This window comes from Mauremys reevesii, linkage group 8 (assembly GCF_016161935.1).
Source record: "Mauremys reevesii isolate NIE-2019 linkage group 8, ASM1616193v1, whole genome shotgun sequence".
NCBI lineage: Eukaryota > Metazoa > Chordata > Testudines > Geoemydidae > Mauremys > Mauremys reevesii.
Genome location: NC_052630.1, coordinates 61782967 through 61804570, shown reverse-complemented (window position 1 = coordinate 61804570; position 21604 = coordinate 61782967). Strand labels below are relative to the sequence as shown.

Genomic DNA, 21604 nt, shown 5'->3' with positions numbered 1-21604 from the left:
CACAGCTCTTTGCCATCAGTCTGGCTCAGATAGGTCATGCTTGCTAAGTCCTCATCTAAGATGACAGTGTAGTTTCCTGGCAAGCTGGAAGAGTTTCCAGCTAATGTCACTTCTTGCTTAACAAAGAGCAGTGATGAATCCACTGAAACTCTATACTTTGCACTATTTTGACTATCAGAGAACAGATGTAGTTAATGGGAGGGGGCAAGGTTACTGCTAATTGATCCAAGTACTTCCTTTTTCCTACCAGGTGACTTCAGCCTTTCCTGAGTCAGATGCCTACTGTCCAGTTTCACATGTCTTGGGGCCATTAATATGTGGTGTAAACATCAGTAGAAAAAAATAGAAGCAAATTGGGAGCACTGTAGTCCATTGAGTCACACGTCTTCTCCTCAGGAATTTATATAGATTGTGTGTTAAAAAGAGGAGGGAACTGGGCTGAGTCTTAATCCCCTCAAAGAAATGCAAGAGGAAAGATCAAAAACTTTATAATGCTTCACTATCTATTCCTACTGAATCATGTTTGCATTTCAGGATATAACTAAGCATATAAATCTCATTATCAAAAGGTTTCAGATTGGTAGCCGTGTTAATCTGTATCAACAAAAAGAATGAGGAGTACTTGTGGCACCCTAGAGACTAACAAATTTATTTGGGCATAAGCTTTCATGGGCTAAAACCCACTTCATCAGATGCATGGCATGGAAAATACAGTAGGAAGATATATATATATATACACACACACACACAGAACATGAAAAGATGGGGGTTACCATACCAACTCTAATGAGACAAATAAATTAAGGTGGACTATTATTAACAGGAGGGGAAAAAAACTTTTGTAGTGGTAATCAGGATGTCCCATTTCAAACAGTTAACAAGAAGGTGTGAGTAACAGTAGGTAGGAAAAATTAGCATGGGGAAATAGTTTTCAATTACAGACCTAAAAGTGGCAATTCTTCAACAAAAAAACTTCAAAAACAAACTCCAATGAGAAACTGCAGAACTGGAATTAATTTTCAAACTGGGCACCATCAGATTAGGCCTGAATAAAGACTGGGAGTGGATGGGTCATTACACAAACCAAAAACTATTTCCCCATGCTATTTTTCCCCTACTGTTACTCAGACCTTCTTGTCAACTGTTTGAAATAGGCCATCTGATTACCACTATAAAAGTTTTTTTTCCCACCTGCTGCTAATAGCCCACTTTAATTGATTTGTCTCAGAGTTGTCATGGCAACCAGCATCTTTTCATGTTCTCTCTCTCTCCGTATATATATCTATCTTCCTAATGTATTCCATGCATCTGATGAAGTGGATTTTAGCCCATGAAAGTTTATGCCCAAATAAATTTGTTAGCCTCTAAGGTGCCACAAGTACTCCTCATTCTTTTTATTATCAAAAGGAACTCTTGTTGTAATAGGGCACAATAGTACATCTCAGGAATAGAATATCCTCCAAGAACGGAAGCTCAAAGCAACTGCAGCACACTGTTCCCTGACTGAAAACCAGTAAAATATCAGTGGACTAGTCTTGCACTGAAAGGAAACTATAAATTCTATTCAGATGAAATCCATTAAAGCCTGCACTAAAAAGCAGGTTCTAAGGCAAAACATTTGCTCATTTGTCTATTGATTGAATCAGGATATTAATGATCTGCCTGGTGCTTATTATTTGTGGAGGGTGACATTGATTTAGAGCAGCCTGTAATAATTTATGCATACTGTATCTTGACCTGGTTACTGGGATAATTAGTGTATGACTATCTTGGATTAAAGCAACTGTTGGGAAAACAACCAGGAAGGCAAGACAATAACTTGACATAAGACATCTACACACACATTTGGGGGGTTGTTACAAAACACTTGAGGCATAATGCAAGGGCTTTTTAATTTGATGCTCTAGCTCCACCATCTGCAGAGTTCAGACTGGTTTGGGGGAGCATATTAAAGCCTGGGAATTTGAGAAAAGTTTTGACTGGATTTAATAAGAGGTCCTTAAAGACAGAAGGAGAATGTGTTACGAGAAGAGACTAAGTCCCAGACTCCCAAAGGTTAGGAAGAGACAGGTCTGCTTAAGACTCAAGGTAAGATAAACATACATGTCAACACCCTAAATTATGCTTTGCTGCTACTCTTAAGATTAAACAATGCTTTTGTTTTAAGATGGCTGGTGTGTCACTATATTCATTGCTGGCCACAGATTCCTGAAGAGAAGAACTGCTCAATTAGATCAGATAGGCGAGCACAGTTGGTACAGACAGCTGTAGTCCAGGACCCAATCTAAGAGTGTGAGAAATCACCTGATTCCCCCCACCAGGAGAGGTGAAGACATGAGGACTGAGAGCTGAGGGGTGCCCTAAATGGGTCATAGATGCAGCTAAACCTGTAACAATCACAGTGTATGTTTAAACATGTTTAGATGAGAAGATGCACTGGTGTGTGCTAGAGCTATCAAACTACTTGAGAACACACACACTAATCCTGTGAGATTAATAAATACTTGAGGTATCCAATTTTCAATTATAGCCAACTCCCCCCGCCAAGTTAAAACATACAGCCTGATGTTTTCTTTGTATGCAACAATAGCACTTCAAGTCCTCTCACCAGTGACGTCACACTACCAGTGTCCAGAGTCCACGGTAACCTTTTGGTCACATTTTATATTAAGGTGCCATTTATAAATGGCTAACAAATTACTAATAGCTGTTATAAAGAATGTTACCAACATCAATAGTATGTTAAAACTGATTCTAAGTACATCAGTAAAAGCTATTATAGATCATAACCTACAGTGGATCATAAAATATAGCAATAAAGAAAAGTATTGACTGGTTGGACTAACAACTAATCATTTATTAAAATATCTAATCATTTACTAACCCTTTTAAAACCATTTTTGGAACCTTTATACTAAATGTGATCAATTTTTTCTAAGATCTAATACAATTGCCCGAGATTCAACCCTTACACTTTTATAAAACGTCTCCTCCATCCCTACTTGCCACTCCTTCATTCCTGGAAGATTCTACAGACTCTCTCATTTTAAAACTCTCAGTCTTTAGGACACTGGGTAAATCTAGGCCGGAGTGAAATCAGTGGGAGTTTTGCCATTGACTTCTGCATGGCCAGGATTTCAACCCACCCTGATATACAATCTGAGAAGGCAGCAGCTGGAACTGAAAAACTCTAGTTCACACAGGGCCACTCAAGCACTTTCATTAGACAGGCTAGGCAAACTAGATTTAAAGTTAAGCTTCATTTTTTGCTTCCTTCCTTGCTTGTTATTTTAGACAAATCTGCACTCATAACTTCAGGCAATTACGGTTTCAGGAAGATTTACATTTGACAATTTCAGGAATATACACAAGCATGGTAATCAGGTTTTCTGACTTTGGGATAAGTGAAGAGTAGATGGAAAGAAATTTATAGGTGCAAATAAAATCCATGAACAGTAATACTTGTTTATATAGATTTTATATATTACCTCAGAACTTTTCCAGCTTTACAAGTAAACTAGCTTATGGATTTAAATTTCAAACATTTAAGAATATTCTTTGGATCTGCACTCATTTACAAATCTTAAGACAACTTCTGTTTAAAGAAAAATGAATGCAGTGAAGTCAACTTAGAAACACTGCCTGTCAGCATCTGCTTCTTACCAAAATGTGTTCTGCTTCAATAAATGAGTTTACAGCAATATTTCTCACCAGCAGAGAGAAAAATGAAAGTCATAGAAGTCAACAGCAGCCCTCCCATACAAGTTACATTGCAGTATTCTCTATACTCATTGGCACGAAGCAGAGGATTGGACTCACCACACCATGCTTATACTGCCAAAAGGAAGGAGCTTCATTCCAACCTCTTCACATTTTAAATGATTTCCTTCCACTCCTTATTACTTCAGGATTTACATACAATGTTAAAAGTCTTCGGGTAAAGAAAAAGACTGCACAGCAAACCAAAAAGATAAATGTGTACTTACAATTTGTAATGAAGCATGTATCCATCCAGACAAATGAAACTAACAGGACCATAGCACCTTAAAAAACAGGTGCTACATAATTTAGAGAGCTACAATTTGATATTCACAGAATCCAATCTATATGGCATATTTTTCCACAGATTTCTTTTAGCATTGCAGGTGAACTTTAACCTGTCAGGCCAGCAATTTCTTCAGTCAGAGAGTTTTAATTTTTCATGAACACATTGGTTTAATAAAGTACTTGGCATTAGTTATGGCTTTTGAATTAAAATGAGCACAACCTCACAACATTAAATTTTAAACCCACCATCTAATCCATTAATTTTGACCAGCTTATTTTTGTATAGTGTTAGCAAGTATTAGCAACGAAGTGCATATTTCATTGGGTATGAGAATGAAAAGTTAGAATAATAAAACTTATTTTTGAAAGTCATTGAAGAGAACTAATATTTTATACACTGATTGAACACAGAATGAAAGCCAAAAACAAATGTGCTGTTCAGATAAACATTTATCTGACATCAAATATCACATTATCCTTGATCATAGGTTCAGCTCCTTTATGAACTTAATACATAGTACACTTCCCACATATTACTCCTTATCTGTATTAAAAAATAAGAAGTTTACAGTATTGTAGAATAGTTCTATAAATCATGTAGCTCAAGCACTGGCTTTTAGCATATCCTTGTAGAATTATCTTGATAGAAAAAAATTCTCTGCCAGTAACTATATAGTAGTTAAGCCTATTCAGTTGAAGGTGCTGATCCGTTATTTCTTCAGGTATACAAGTCTATTTAAAAAGAAATTACCTCTGCATTTACTTAAGAAATCTGCTTCTGCCACTTTGTTCAGTGCAGCGTTCAGAAAGCTCAAGTAGTGTACAGACAGCTCTTGCTTTGTATAAATTATAAGCAATAATATTTTTAATATAAATCGGTATTTCAAAAGGTCCCTATTGGCAACTATAATATTGCTGTAATTTTTTTAAACCCTGGCAGTATGGAACCCTGAATATCACACTGTAAGCCAGTTTCCATCTTGTCTTAGTACTTTTTAAACAATGATAGTAGAGCTGTTATTGTTTAGATATTTCTAAGCAGTTTTGATTATTAAAACAGTACTAGAATAGAGAGGAAACAGTCAATTTGATATTTGAACCCTAGGTACTACTTGTGTCATTTAACTTTTATGTAAAATGACAGTCAGTAAAATAGCTCACTTTCTCACTTATACATTTTAATTTTCAATACAATTTACACAAATTATACACGTCTCAGCACTGCAAGCTCTTAAAACTGCTCACCAATAGGAATGCAGCTCACTTAATTAAACAAATGGCAGATAGTACAGCTTCTCCAGTTCCTGGTACCAGTTTTCCTTACAATTCATTAATTTGTAGATAAATTAAGCATAAAAAGTGATCTCAAACACCTGATCTGTTGTAAAATGATGCTGAATGGCTAAACTTTAAGTCCAAGTAGTTTCATAATGCGTGTATAAATGTATATATAGAAAGACTGCAGGAGAGCTATTCTGTGAGGACCTTATCCAACTCCCACTGAAGTCAATGGGAACTAATTGCACAATGACTTGGATAGATACCTCACTACCTCCACGAATGAAGAGACCTAAAAGTGCCATCTCCTTCATAAATAAGTTTTAGATCGTAATCACATATTATATTGCAAATAGAAAATTCCAAAAGATTAAAAGTCTGGCTTTGAATCCACAAAAAATGGTACAGTTCGACCAACAGATTTCACACATTCTGCTCTGCTGCCAGTTTCACACCTGCATCACTCCACTGCCTCCAATGGATGTACACCAATGTAAGCGAAATCAGAATCAGGCTGTCGTCCAGTGTGCCACATTGAGCCTAAGCATTGCAGGATCTTAGACTGACTGATGAGCTGTAGCACCATGTGCTTTTAACACATAACACAACAGAGGATGGAGAAGAGACAATGTCAACTGGACTTTGCATATTTAAAAAAACAACACAGTATAATCTGTAAATTATAATGCATGTGAGCAGTACATGTGTATACCAAAACCTCATGGGAAAAGTTGCAGCTGCCCATTATAGTAGTCTTTTAAAAACTAAGTACGTTGCCCACATACATAGTACTGACTAACTCTACAAAATTGCCCATTTCTGAGCAGCAGAAACAGAAATATTAGATGCCCCAGAACTTGAGCATATGAAACCCCAAATTGTATTGATCATTTCTTCACAGTAAAAGTGCTGTGCCAATGACAATTGTTCCCTAGTTTTATCCCAAGGTTAAGAGATACAAAGAAAGGAAAATTCTGGTTAATTCTGTGAAACAGAATTAGTGGGAGAGTCAGTGACCTGGATCTGACCAAACCTCTTAAACCAGTTAAAGGAACTTTCTAAAAAGGATTTTATTTAATTATTTTACAGTCTTGAATTTTTTGCTCTTCCCAGTGATTTTGTGATATCCATTCAAAACTCCACTCTTAGTGTTTCTGATGTGGATTTTAATTGCTATGAAAAAATTTGAATTGGGAGGTTTTTATTTTTCCTAGTTTTAAATTTAAAAATTGTAGTCTTAGTACAGTTGAGATGAAAATGTTAGGTATCACCAAAGCCACTGGGACCTCGGAGCCCTGGTATGCCAGTATGGTTCTAAAACTTCAGTAGGAGCTATGCTTCCAGTTATATTAAAAAATGAAGATAAAATGTGAAATAAAAGCAAAAGAAAATGAATATGTAGAATATTTTACTTTTGTCAAACCTCAAATGCAAAGCATAAGAAACATGGTTCAGAATTTAAGAGCAGAAATATAAGCATATTTTTTTCTACCCCAGAAAAGTATGTTATAGTATTTAATCATTCTATTATATCAACTGGTATACTATATTAAATTATGTCATAAAGTAAGTAGTTACCATAAACGCATACAAATACCAGTGTTTTCTTGCCTTAGTGATGCTCTTAATCTAGATCAAGCAAATGTGTTCTTTGGTAACTGGAGTAGGTTTATTTTGAGTACAAGTGCAGTACTGCTGGAAGGCTGCATTAGCTGCTCAGATCAGAAAATGGCAACTCCTGGAGACAAGGTTTGGGCTACTTTTGTCATAAGGGAAAAATATTAGAGGTTATCTAATGTACTGGCATTAAAAGTATTAATTTTGTGTGGTGACTTAAAAAAAGCGAACTCTCCCCCGTTCTATTCATTGTTTAGTCTATACTATGTTTGGACTCTCATATATAAAGTATTTGACAAGTAGTAGTGTACACATACACACTTTAAATTTTAAATTAAAGGATCTGTGTGGAGGATGGACATTCTGTGTTAACATTACTTGAATGTATTTGTAATAAAGTTTAAAGATTTGTTAAACTGGAATATTATAAGCCCAAAGAAGTGGTTCTTGATTTTTCATCATCCCTTTTTCAACAAAACAGAATATACAGTACATATACAGGTTGACATTTTGATTTATCCAAAACAATTGTCACTTTGCTTAGTTTTGCAAGTCCTATAGACTAAAACATAATACCATTCACAACAAAATATTTTCAGTAAGTGAAACAATAAAGCAAAGGAAACCAGAGCTAAACTCAGAAGCAAAGTCATTTTGAAAGCCTTATAACATCTATATATATATATATACACACACACGCACACACTGTAACTTTCAGTGAAGATCAACCTATTTTCTAATGAGGAACAAAAACATTCTGTTTAAAAATTTTCCTAACTTAACAAAATGGGGAAGAAACTGCTGCTATCAAAATATACAATTTGATTTGCAGGCTAGAAGGCTAACATTATTAAAAAAATAGTTTTAAGCAAAACACTTTTGCTTGTAATAACAGCAGGAATCAACCTGCCATAACACGAAGCATCCAAACAAGATCTTATAAAAGATTAAACTGTGACCCTTTCTTCATTTGTAAAGTTCCTGACAAATGCATACAGTGAGAGCCTTAGTCTCCAGACTGGAGCATCTTTCATATTTCTCAATCACACTCCACGAAATGAATGGCAGCCAGAGGATTCAGAATCTCAAATGGGATTTGTGCTTTACCATGTACCTGCAATGTTAACAAAAAAACAGCATTAACAGCACTTTCTGGTAGTTATAGAAAGTGTTTATTCAAGGAACAATGCTGCACAGTAGGGAGAAAAGTAAAATTATTTTAAAACCTAATTCTTAGAACATTAATAAATGTTAAAAGATCCAAAACAAGATTCTTCATGAGTCATGAAAGTTGTGTACAATGCTGTGTTCCATATGCCTGAAAAGAGGACAGTCAAATGTTTCCTCTCAGAGAACACTGACTTGGTTTATAGACCACAGAAATGGAGGGCTGGAAGGGACCTGGAGAGGTCATCTAGTCCAGTTCCCTCCTCTGAGGCAGGATCAAGTAAACCTAGACCATCCCGCTGATAAGTGTTTGTCTAAACTGTTCTTAACTTCCAATGACAGATTACACAGCTTCCCTTGCAAGCCTATTCCAGAGCTTTATTATCCTTATAGTTAGAGTTTTTCCTAATATCTAACCTAAATCTCCCTTGCTGCAGATTAAGCCAATTACTTGTCCTACCTTCAGTGGCCATACAGAACAATTGATCACCATCCTCTTTATAACAGCCCTTAATGTATTTGAAAACTTGTCAGGTCCCCACCCACACCACATCTTTTTTTTTTTTTCCTTGAAGACTAAATATGCCCAGTTTTTGTTTGTTTAATATTTCCTCATAAGTCAGATTTTCTAAGACTTTCATCATTTTTGTTGCTCTCCTCTGGGCTCTCTCCAGTGTCTCTACATCTTTTGTACAGTGTGGTGCCTAAAACTTGATACAGTGCTCCAGCTGGGGGCCTCACTAGTGCCAAGTAGAGTGGCACTTCCATGTCTTCCTTACAACACCCCTGTTAACGCAGAATGATAGTCTTTTTTGCAATTGCATCACATTGATTTATAGTCTATTTGTGATCCAAATTCTTTTAATCAATATTACTGCCTAGCCACTCATTCCCCATTTTGTAATTGTGCATTTGATTTTTTTTCTCCCTAAGAACAGTACTTTGCACTAGTCTTTACTGTCGATTTCAAAGACCAATTCTTCAATTTGCCACGGTAGCTCTGAACTCTAATCCTGTCCTCTGAAGTGCTAGCAATCCCTCCCTCCTTGACATCAATCACAAATTATGTAGGCGTACTCCTTTCCATCATTAAGTCATTAGTGAAAATACTGAATAGTACTAGACCCAGGGCAGACCCCCGTGGGACCCCATGAGATACAACCCACCAGTTTGACAGCACACCATCAATAACAGACAGTTACTTTTTCCATAACTGGTGTTCTTTGAGATGTGTTGCTCATGTCTATTCCACAGTAGGTGTGCATGCTCACCACGTGCACCGGTGCCGGAGTTTTTCCCCTAGCAGTACCTATAGGGGAGCGCCCCAGTGACCCCTGGAGTGGCGCCACCATGGTGCAGTATAGGGGGTGCTGCGCGGTCCTCCCACTCTCAGTTCCTTCTTGCCAGACAACTCCAACAGTGGGGAAGGAGGGTGGGATGTGGAATGGACATGAACAACACATCTCAAAGCACACCAGTTACAGAAAAGGAAACTGACTTTTCTTCTTCGAGTGATTGCTTATGTGTATTCTACAGTAGGTGATTCCAGGCTATAACTGTTGGTACCATACAGTGAACGAACAAGCGGTTTGGGGGACGAGCTACAGCAAAGCTGGAGTAGAGCTGTTCCGAAGCACCTTCACCGGCGGCAAGAAGGAACTGAAGGTGGAGGGAGCGCGCATGGAATACACATGAGCAATCACTCGAAGAACTGTCTTTTCTTCTTCTTCAAGTGATTGCTCATGTGCATTCCACAATAGGTGATTCCAAGCTATACCTGTTGGAGGTGAGTAGGAGTTCACAGACATTCGGGATGGAGAACTGCCCTGACGAACCCGGCATCCTCCCTGGTCTGGGAGAAGATTGCATAATGCGAGGTGAACATGTGGACCAATGACTATGTAGCAGTCCTACAAATGTCCTGAATAGGGATGTGAGCTAGAAAGGCGGCCCATGAGGCTTGCACCCTTGTCGAGTGCACTCTCACAATCGGTGGTGGGGGAACTCCCGCCAGGTAGTAACAAGTGCGGATACATGAAGTGATCCAGCTGGAGAGCCGCTGAGTGGAGATTGGACGATCCTTCATGCATTTGGCCGTGGCGATGAACAGCTGTGAAGACTTCTTGAACGGTTTTTTGTTCGTTCCAGGTAAAATGCCAGGGACTGTCTCACATCTGGTACGTGGAGACGGTGCTCCTCACTAGACGCATGGGGCTTGGGATAGAGCTCATATGACAGGCGGAGACCACCTTGGGAAGGAAAGAAGGGTGTGGGCAGAGCTGGACCTTAGCTTTATGAAATACCAGCTACAGGAGTTCAGAGGTCAGGGCTAGCAGACATGATTGCCACAAGAAAGGCTACTTTCCATGAACCAGGAGCATGTGGCAAGCAGCTCAAATGGAGGCCCTGTCAGTCTGGCCAGAACCAAGTTCAGATCCCACTGTGGGACCGGGGGCCTAACGTAAGGAAAGAGGCAATCCAAGCCCTTAAGGAATCGACTGATCATGGCGTGAGAAAATACTGTGTGGCCCTGGACTGGCAGGTGGAAGGCCGATATGGCTGCCAGATGCACTTTGACAGACGAGGGTGCTAGGCCTTGGGCTTTGAGATGAAGGAGGTAATCCAGTATAAGCTAGAGTGGGGCAGCCGCTGGTGAGATGCCGCGATCGGTGGCCCACCAAGAGAACCTTTACCATTTTGCCAACTAAACAACAGTCCAAACAGGGAAAGCTACAGCAGAGATCTGGAGCATGGCAGTTCCAAAGCACCTTCACTGGCGGCAAGAAGGAACTGAGGGTATAGAATCACAGAATATCAGGGTTGGAAGGGACCTCAGGAGGTAATCTAGTCCAACCCCCTGCTCAAAGCAGGACACATCCCTAACTAAATCATCCCAGACAGGGCTTTGTCAAGCCTGACCTTAAAAACCTATAAGGAAGGAGATTCCACCACCTTCCTAGGTAACCCATTCCAGTGCTTCACAACCCTCCTAGTGAAAGTTTTTCCTACTATCCAACCTAAACCTCCCCCACAGCAACTTGAGACCATTACTTGTTCTGTCATCTGCTACCACTGAGAACAGTCTAGATCCATCCTCTTCGGAACCCCCTTTCAGGTAGTTGAAAACAGCTATCAAATCCCCCCTCAGTCTTCTGTTCTGCAGACTAAACAATCCCAGTTCCCTCAGCCTCTCCTCATAAGTCATGTGCTCCAGTCCCTTATGCATTTTTGTTGCCCTCCTCTGGACTTTTTCCAATTTTTCCACATCCTTCTTGTAGTATGGGGCCCAAAACTGGACACAGTACTCTAGATGAGGCCTCACCAATGTCGAATAGAGGGGAATGATCTCCTGGCAATGCTCCTACTTATACAGCCCAAAATGCCATTAGCCTTCTTGGCAACAAGGGCACACTGTAGACTCATATCCAGCTTCTCGTCCACTGTAACCCCTAGGTCCTTTTCTGCAGAACTGCTTCCTAGCCATTCAGTCCCTAGTCTGTAACAGTGAATGGGATTCTTCCGTTCTAAGTGCAGGACTCTGCACTTGTCCTTGTTGAACCTCATCAGGTTTCTTTTGGCCCAGTCCTCTAACCTCTAATTAGGTTAGTCAGGCATGACTTGCCCTTGGTGAATCCATGCTGACTGTTCCTGATCACTTTCCTCTTCTCTAAGTGCTTCAGAATTGATTCCTTGAGGACTTGCTCCATGCTTTTTCCAGGGACTGAGGTGAGGCTGACTGGCCTGTAGTTCCCCAGATCCTCCTCCTTCCCTTTTTAAAGATGGGCACTACATTAGCCTTTTTCCAGTCTTCTAGGACCTCCCCCGATCGCCATGAATTTTCAAAGATAATGGCCAATGGCTCTACATCACATCCGCCAACTCCTTTAGCACCCTCGGATGCAGCGCATCCGGCCCCATGGACTTGTGCTTGTCCAGTTTTTCTAAATAGTCCCGAACCACTTCTTTCTCCACAGAGGGCTGGTCACCTTCTGCCCATACTGTGCTGCCCAGTGCAGCAGTCTGGGAGCTGACCTTGTTTGTGAAGACAGAGGCAAAAAAAGCATTAAGTACATTAGCTTTTTCCACATCCTCTGTCACTAGGTTGCCTCCCTCATTCAGTAAGGGTCCCACACTTTCCTTGATTTTCTTCTTGTTGCTGACATACCTGAAGAAACCCTTCTTGTTACTCTTAACATCTCTGGCTAGCTGCAACTCCAAGTGTGATTTGGCCTTCCTGATTTCACTCCTACATGCCTGAGCAATATTTTTATACTCCTCCCTGGTCATCGGTCCAATCTTCCACTTCTTGTAGTCTTCTTTTTTGTGTTTAAGATCAGCAAGGATTTCACTGTTAAGCCAAACTGGTCACCTGCCGTATTTACTATTTTTTCTACACATCGGGATGTTTTTTTTCCTGCAATCTCAATAAGGATTCTTTAAAATACAGCCAGCTCTCCTGGACTCCTTTCCCCCTCATGTTATTCTCCCAGGGGATCCTGCCATCAGTTCCCTGAGGAAGTCAAAGTCTGCTTTTCTGAAGTCCAGGGTCCATATTCTGCTGCTCTCCTTTCTTCCTTCTGTCAGGATCCTGAACTCGACCATCTCATGGTCACTGCCTCCCAGGTTCCCATCCACTTCTGCTTCCCCTATTAATTCTTCCTGGTTTATGAGCAGCAGATCAAGAAGAGCTCTGCCCCTAGTTGGTTCCTCCAGCACTTGCACCAGGAAATTGTCCCCTACACTTTCCAAAAACTTCCTGGATTGTCTGTGCACCACTGTATTGCTCTCCCAGCAGATATCAGAGTGATTAAAAAGTCTCCCATGAGAACCAGGGCCTGCAATCTACTAACTTCTGTTAGTTGCTGGAAGAAAGCCTTGTCCACCTCATCCCCCTGGTCTGGTGGTCTATAGCAGACTCCCACCACGACATCACCCTTGTTGCTCACACTTAATCCAGAGACTCTCAGGTTTTTCTGCAGTTTCATACTGGAGCTCTCAGTAGTCATACTCCTCTCTTACATACAATGCAACTCCCCCACCTTTTCTGCCCTCCCTGTCCTTCCTGACAGTTTATATCCATCCATGACAGTATCCCACCAAGTCTCTGTTATTCCAATCACATCATAGTTCCTTGACTGTGCCAGGACTTCCAATTTTCCCTGCTTGTTTCCCAGGCTTCTTGCATTTGTGTATAGGCACTTAAGATAACTCGCTGATTGTCTCGCTTTCTCAGTCTGAGACAGGAGTCCTCCCCTCTTGCATTCTCCTGCTCGTGCTTCCTCCCAGTATCCCATTTCCCCACTTACCTCAGGGCTTTGGTCTCCTTCCCCCGGTGAACCTAGTTTAAAGCCCTCCTCACTAGGTTAGCCAGCCTGCTTGCGAAGATGCTCTTCCCTCTCTTCGTTAGGTGGAGCCCGTCTCTGCCTAGCACTCCTCCTTCTTGGAACACCATCCCATGGTCGAAGAATCCAAAGCCTTCTCTCCGACACCACCTGCGTAGCCATTCGTTAACTTCCACAATTCAACGGTCTCTACCCAGGCCTTTTCCCTGCACAGGGAGGATGGACGAGAACACCACTTGCGCCTCAAAATCCTTTATCCTTCTTCCCAGAGCCATGTAGTCTGCAGTGATCTGCTCAAAGTCATTCTTGGCAGTATCATTGGTGCCCACGTGGAGAAGCAAGAAGGGGTAGTGATCCGAGGGCTTGATGAGTCTCCCAGTCTCTCCATCACATCGTGAATCCTAGCTCCTGGCGAGCAGCAGATCTCTTGGTTTTCTCAGTCGGGCAGCAGATAGATGACTCAGTCCCCCTGAGGAGGGAGTCCCCAACCACCACCACCTGCCACCTCCTCTTGGGAGCCGTGGTCATGGAACCCCCATCCCTACGACAGTATATCTCCTGCCTTCCAATCGGTGGAGTCTCCTTCTGCTCCCTTCCCTAAGCTGTATCAACTAGTCCACTCTCCACACACAGTGCCCCTTATACCATGCCATGGTGCTGCCACTCCAGGGGCTGCTAGGGGCACTCCCCTATGGGTACTGCTAGGGGAAAAACTTCCAGCACCAGTGCACGTGGCGAGCGTGCACACCTATTGTGGAATGCACATGAGCAATCACTCGAAGAACTACTCTGAGTACAGTCTTTCAAATAGTTTTGTACGCACCTTATAGTAATTTCATCTGGACGACATTTCTGTAATTTGCTTATGAGAATGTCATGTGAGATGAAGACTTGAAATTACTGAAGACATGAAATTACATCTGAAATTATAAGACTATAAGAAAAGGAATCTAAAGTTCATTTTGATCAGTCATCTCTGGGAAGCCTTTAGAAACATTTGTGCAGTTATTTGTGGAAGACGTTGATGGGGAGATAAAACAACAAAGAAGTTTGGAAATGAGTCATTTCACTGGGATTGTCAGAGAAGCCTGAAGGAATTCTAACTTCAATGGGATTTAGGTGCCTTAGGCAGTTTTGAAAATCCCAGCCTTAAATTGTTTATATATTTTGCTGTTAAACAATCACAGTATCAAAATCAAACTAAATTTACACATTGATACAATAGGCTCATCTGTTTTCTTAACGTTTATTGAACTGCTACATGGGAAATGGTTCATAACACTTGTTCCTCAAGCTCCTTCTCTACATTATGAAAAAAACTGTAGGTATGGACTTAGGGTACGTCTATACTTACCATCCGGGTCGGCGGCCAGTGTTCGACTTCTCGGAGTTCGATATATCACGTCTAATCTAGACGCGATATATCGAACTCCGAACGCGCTCCTGTCGACTCCGGAACTCCACCACTGCGAACAGTGGTGGCGGAGTTGACGGGGGAGCCGCGGACTTCGATCCCGCGGCGTCTGGACGGGTGAGTACTTCGAACTAAGGTAGTTCGAGTTCAGCTACGCTATTCGCGTAGCTGAACTTGCGTACCTTAGTTCGACCCCCCCCCCCTTAGTGTAGGCCAGGCCTTAGTATTAGTAGATGGTTTAGCAGCAGTTTTACCGTCACACTTTTTTGAATTAAACTGACACTTTTCATTCCAAGAAGACTGGTTATTCCCCTTAGGTCTATCTGTACTTTTTTGGAAATTTAAGGCGGCTTTGCAGTGTCATAATCATGAATAGCAAGCAATATTTTGTCTCCAAGCTATTGCTTGGATCTTTCTAAGATACACAGTTTCCTTGACACCTTATTCTCCCTCCCCACAAAAAACTCATAGTAAAAGTTTTCAGCATATTTACCTGTCCAAAGTTTCCCAGAAACGTAGGAATACTGGTCTGTCCAAGTGCCGTTTGTGATAGCTTAATTCTAATACTGTTACATCCCATTTCTGTACATTTGGATCTAGACGCACTTCATCATACTTGAGATGGAAAGCTTTAACTACAGGACACGAGGGAGCAATAGTTAGATTACAATCATCCTCATTGGACAAAACAAAAAATTCTTCACAGTTAATGCACACTAGAAAATGTAATTAAGGGCACACAGCCATGTCTACATAGGGGACCCATGACCCAACTCTCTCAGTATACATCAGGGGTGGCCAACCTGAGCCTGAGAAAGAGCCAGAATTTACCAATGTACATTGCCAAAGAGCCACAGTAATAAGTCAGCAGCCCCCCCATCAGCTCCCCCCCCCCCCGCTCCCAGTTCCTCCCACCCACCGGCAGCCCTGCTGATCAGTGCTTCCCCCTCCCTCCATGCACCTCCTGATCAGCTGTTTCATGGCATGCAGGAGGCTCTGGGGGGGGAGGGGAAGGAGCGAGAGCACGGCAGACTCAGGGGAGGGGGCGGGAAGGAGTGGAGTGGGAGTAGGCCCTGTGGCAGAGCCACGGGTTGAGCAGCAAGCATCCCCTGGCACACTGGAAAGTTGGCGCCTGTAGCTCCAGCCCTGGAGTTGGTGCCTATACAAGGAGCCGCATATTAACTTCTGAAGAGGCGCATGTGGCTCCAGAGCCACAGGTTGGCCACCCCGGCATATATCATAGTAGCAATGCTATGATTATGAGTGAAGTGGCAGCCCCTATTTTTAATGCATAGAGATTCTTGGAAAAATAGCTTGTTGAGCTGAATTCAAGTCAAATGCAATTTTTGGGTGGGGTGGAGTGGGGGTGGGGAGCTGACATTCTATTTAGCCATTTCTGAGTTGTCCCAAGATGAAAATCAGTAAATTTAAACCTTTTGAAGCCATCTTGATCATTTAAGGGCTGTCTATGCAGCAACCTGAGTTGCTTGAAAGTGAACTACTAGGGGGACATTTAGTTTGCATAAATTTAACTTTTTGTGCATAAACAGTCCTCTGCACAGCAAATCTATTAGCCTACATGAAAGTTATTATTTTGACTCAGTACAAAAGCATTAATTTTCTGAACACTATAGAGGTCAATAAAATAATATAAAGAAAGGAAAACACAGCATTGCTTTATTCAGTAGCCTGCTAGAATTACTTACAACAAGAATGCAGATCACAATTATACCAGATCCAGTAGTAGGATTCTTGTTATGTTCTGTGTTCACAATGTGGGGCTCAGAAAACATTTCCCTCCCAGAAGTAGAATCCTCCTCCTTTTATTCCCCTTATTACAACTGCTCTGTCTTAGTGTGTACATTTGAGGTTGAGTTTTTAACTTCAAATACCACACAAATATACAGTAGGATTCCACCTCCCACTCCAGGCTGTTGCCTTCTCTCCAGGCTTGCTTCACTTCTTATTACTGGTGTCTACTGAGGACATAATGCAGCGTTTATCAGAGCTGAGACTCTTGGACTCATTACAACACTTTGTAACACTGATGCACAAGTAGTGACCACCAGAGCTTTTATTCTGGACTATAGCTACTGCCCCATCCTGTCAAAGAAGAGTACTGCTCTCACACTGCTGTGGTTGTGGGTAGCCACTGATCTGAATAGTGCTACCCTGCTCAACATGAGAACTGATAACCTAGGTCCAGGATAATGAGGAGTACGGTGACACCTTAAAGACTAACATATTTATTTGGGCAGGAGCTTTTGTAGGTAAAAAAACCACTTCATCAGATGCATGGGGTGAAAATTACAGATACAGGCATAAATATATATTGGCACATGAAGAGAAGGGAGTTACCTTACAAGTGGAAAACCAGTGTTGACAAGGCCAATTCAGTCAGGGTGGATGTGGTCCACTCCCAATAACTGATGAGGAGGTGTCAATACCAAGAGAGGGAAAATTGTTTTTGTAGTGAGCCAGCCACTCCCAGTCCCTATTGAAGCCCAAATTAATGCTGTTAAGTTTGCAAATGAATTGTAGCTCTGCAGTTTCTTTGAAGTCTGTTTTTGAAGTTTTTTTGTTGAAGGATGGCTACTTTTAAATCTGTTATTGAATGTCAAGGTGTGTTCCCCTACTGGTTTTTGTGTGTTATCATTCCTGATGTCTGAGTTGGGTCCATTTATCCTTTTACGTAGAGACTATCCGGTTTGGCCAATGTACATGGCAGAGGGACATTGCTGGCACATGACGGCATATATCACATTGGTAGATGTGCAGGTGAATTAGCCCCTGATGTTGTGGCTGATGCAGCTGGGTCCTATGATGGTGTCGCTAGAGTAGATATGGGGACAGAGAAGGCAACGGAGTGTGTTACAGGGATTGGTTCCTCTCTTAATGTTTCTGTGGTGTGGTGGTAGTTGCCACATTCTACAGGCCACTATCCTCCGATCCCACTGAGGAGTACCAAAAGAAACTACACCATCTGCTCAAGAAACTCCTTGCTACAGCATGGGAACAAATCTACACCCCTAGAACCGTGACCAGGGATATTCTATCTGCTACCCAAGAGCCATAAACCTGGAAATCCTGGATGCCCCATCATCTCAGGCATTGGCATTCTTACAGCAGGATTATCTGGCTATTTGGACTCTCTCCTCAGACTGTAGGCTACCATCACTCCAAGCCATCTTCGAGACACCACCGACTTCCAATGCATTGGTGATCTTCCTGAAAACACCATCCTGGCCACCATGGATGTAGAAGCTCTTTATACTGATATTCCACACGAGCCTGGACTACAAGCTGTCAGAAACAGTATCCCTGATGAGGCCACAGCACACCTGGTTGGCTGAGATTCGTGACTTTATTCTCACCCACAACATTTCAGATTTGGGGACAACTTATACCTTCTTGTCAGCGGCACTGCTATGGATACCCACAGGGCCCCACAGTATGCCAACATTTTTATGGCTGACTTAAAACAATGTTTCCTCAGCTCTTGTCCCCTCTACTTACGCTACATTGATGACATCATCATCATATGGACCCACGGGAAGGAGGCCCTTGAAGAATTCCATCTGGATTTCAACAATTTCCACACCAACATCAACCTCAGCCTGGACCAGTCCACACAACACAAGAGATCCACTTCCTGAACACTACAGTGCAAATAAGTGATGGTCACAAACACCACCCTATACCGGAAACCTACTGACTGCTACACTTACCTACATGCCTCCAACTTCCATCCAGGACACATCACATGATGTCTACAGCTAAGGGCTAAGATACAACCGCATTTGCTCTAATCCCTCAGACAGAGACAAACACCTACAAGATCTCTATAAAACATTCTTAAAACTACAATACCCACCTGGGGAAGTGAGGAAACAGACTGACAGAGCGAGACAGGTACTCAGAAGTCACCTGCTATAGAACAGGCCCAACAAGGAAAATAACAGAACACCACTGGCCATCACGTACAGCCCCCAGCTAAAACCTCTCCAGTGCATCGTCAATGATTTGCTATCACAGGCCTTGGGAGGCAGGCCAATCCTCGCTTACAGATAACCCCCCAACCTGAAGCAATTACTCAGCAGCAACTACACACCACACCACAGAAACACTAACCTAGGAACAAAAAAAAACAGGAGTACTTGTGGCACCTTAAAGACTAACAAATTTATTTAAGCATGAGCTTTCGTGAGCTACAGCTCACTTCTTCGGATGCATAGAATGGAACACACAGACAGGGGATATTTATACATACAGAGAACATGAAAAGGTGGAAGTATGCATACCACCAGGAAGAGTCTAATCAATTGAGATGAGCTATCGTTAGCAGGAGGAAAAAAACTTTTTGAAGTGATAATTAAGATGGCCCATAGAAGGTGTGAGGAGAACTTAACATAGGGAAATCGATTCAATTGGTGTAATGACCCAACCATTCCCAGTCTTTGTTTAACCCACAGTTAATAGTATCTAGTTTGCATATTAATTCAAGATCAGCAGTTTCTCTTTGGAGTCTGTTTTTGAAGTTTTTTTGTTGCAAAATTGCCACCTTCAAGTCTGTCACTGAGTGGTTAGGGAGGTTGAAGTGTTCTCCCACTGGTTTTTGAATGTTATGATTCCTGATGTCAGATTTGTGTCCATTTATTCTTTTTCGTAGAGACTGTCTGGTTTGGCCAATGTACATGGCAGAGGGGCATTGCTGGCACATGATGGCATATATCACGTTGGTAGATGTGCAGGTGTATGAGCCCCTGATGGCGTGTCTGATGTGATTAGGTCTTATGATGGTGTCACTTGAACGGATATGTGGACAGAGCTGGCATCGGGCTTTGTTGCAAGGATAGGTTCCTGGGTTAGTGTTTATGTTGTATGGTGTGCGGTTGCTGGTGAGTATTTGCTTCAGGTTGGGAGGCTGTCTATAAGCGAGGACTGGCTTGTCTCCCAAGATCTGTGAGAGTGAGGGATCATCTCTAAGGATAGGTTGTAAATCTTTGATGATGCGCTGGAGAGGTTTTAGTTGGGGGCTGTAGGTGATGGCTAGTGGTGTTCTGTTATTTTCTTTTTTAGGCCTGTCCTGTAGTAGGTGGCTTCTGGGTACTCTTCTGGCTCTGTCAATCTGTTTTTTCACTTCAGCAGGTGGGTATTGTAGGTTTAAGAATGCTTGATAGAGATCTTGTAGGTGTTTATCTCTGTCTGAGGGATTGGAGCAAATACGGTTGTATCTTAGAGCTTGGCTGTAGACAATGGATCGTGTGGTGTGTCCGGGATGGAAGCTGGAGGCATGTAAGTAAGTATAGCGGTCAGTGGGTTTCCGGTATAGGGTGGTATTTATGTGACCATCGTTTACTAGCAGCTAGGAACCAATCCCTGTAACAAACCCAGCTGCCTTTTCTGCATGCATCTGAAGAAGTGGGTTTTTTACCCATGAAAGCTTATGCCCAAATAAATCTGTTAGTCTTTAAGATGCCACCGGACTTCGCATTGTTTTTGTGGATACAGACTAACACGGCTATCCCTCTGATACTTAGGTCCAGGATAAAATTACAAGGTTTAACTGCAATGCTACTCGGTTCAAATCTTCAATCTCAAATGCCTAGGCTACAATACTTGCCTTAATATCCTGCAGTAGGTAGTTCCACAGACTAATTATGTGCATTGAAGCTTATTTCAATCTATTTTATTAAGCTTACAGCCTTCTGAGTTGATTTTCATTTTTGTAGTATAGGAGAAGAAAAAGGAACATCTGACCAGACTTTTCTATGTAATTATTTTATATAACTCTAGCCAGGTCTTCACTTGCAGTTTTCTTGTTCAGTACACCAGCCCTTCATCTTTCCTTCCCACCCAAATCTTTAACCAAACTGGGCTAGTCATTGCCCTCCTATATCCATGGGTCATTCTATAGCAAGATGTACCTACATGCATGAAAAATGTAAACTTACAACACTAACATATGCACAAAATAAGGGCCTCAGGTTGCCTTTTTTGTACAAAAGTTCTCATTTCTTTATATTAGACAATTAAGAAGTTGCCTCAATAAATAAATCATCTTATGTACTAGACTATCAAGTCAACTTCAAACCTCCTGAATGAAGACTAAGAATGAATAAAGCTAGTTTTTTCATATCAAATGATGCCAAGCCTTTCACAATAAGCAGATAAAGAATAGATAACTGCATACCAAGACTATGCATTTACAAAGAAAATCTCTGAATGTTAAACAGAACCTCTGAGTTTAGGTTAAAGATAACTGAACAAAAGTCAACCCACTAAAACTGGCCTTTGGGTTCAACAGAAGCACATTAACATGTTATAGCAGGAAGACCTTTACAATGGCATTCAAATAAAATATTTATGTAGATTAAAATGGCAAAATATTCTACTTTTCATTTGATATGCCCATTTATGGATGTAAAGAGTATACAGGTAAGAAAACTGTTATTTTTATATGAGTGTCAGTCCAAAAATAGAGTCAAAACAGTTTCACAAGAAGGGCCAAAAGCTGTAGATTGAAAAGAAAACAATGGATAAGAAGAGTAATATTTTAAGTTCCATTCATGAAACTTTACAGGATATTAACCAGCATAAAGTGACTGAGACAGTAAAACTAGTTTGATGTGATCTGGGTAGAGTCTAATCCATTATTTACTAGATGTATTTAGATCTATTTGCTTAGATTTTACGGCAATCAACTTATTTTCCAAAATTTTAATCTACAGTAACCAGC

General features: G+C 41.4%; 1 protein-coding gene across 1 annotated transcript in view; it reads right to left on the bottom strand.

The window, feature by feature from the left end:
- Positions 1-3462: 3462 nt before the first annotated feature.
- CDC73 (cell division cycle 73) overlaps positions 3463-21604 on the bottom strand; it is a 194468-nt gene continuing 176326 nt past the window's right edge. Inside the window, exons 16-17 of the mRNA XM_039484449.1 lie at positions 15359-15500; positions 3463-8056 (exon numbers count right to left, since the gene is read on the bottom strand). Of these exons, the coding sequence (XP_039340383.1) occupies positions 8020-8056; positions 15359-15500 (179 nt within the window). The 3' untranslated portion in view covers positions 3463-8019. The remainder of the gene's footprint in view (positions 8057-15358; positions 15501-21604) is intronic.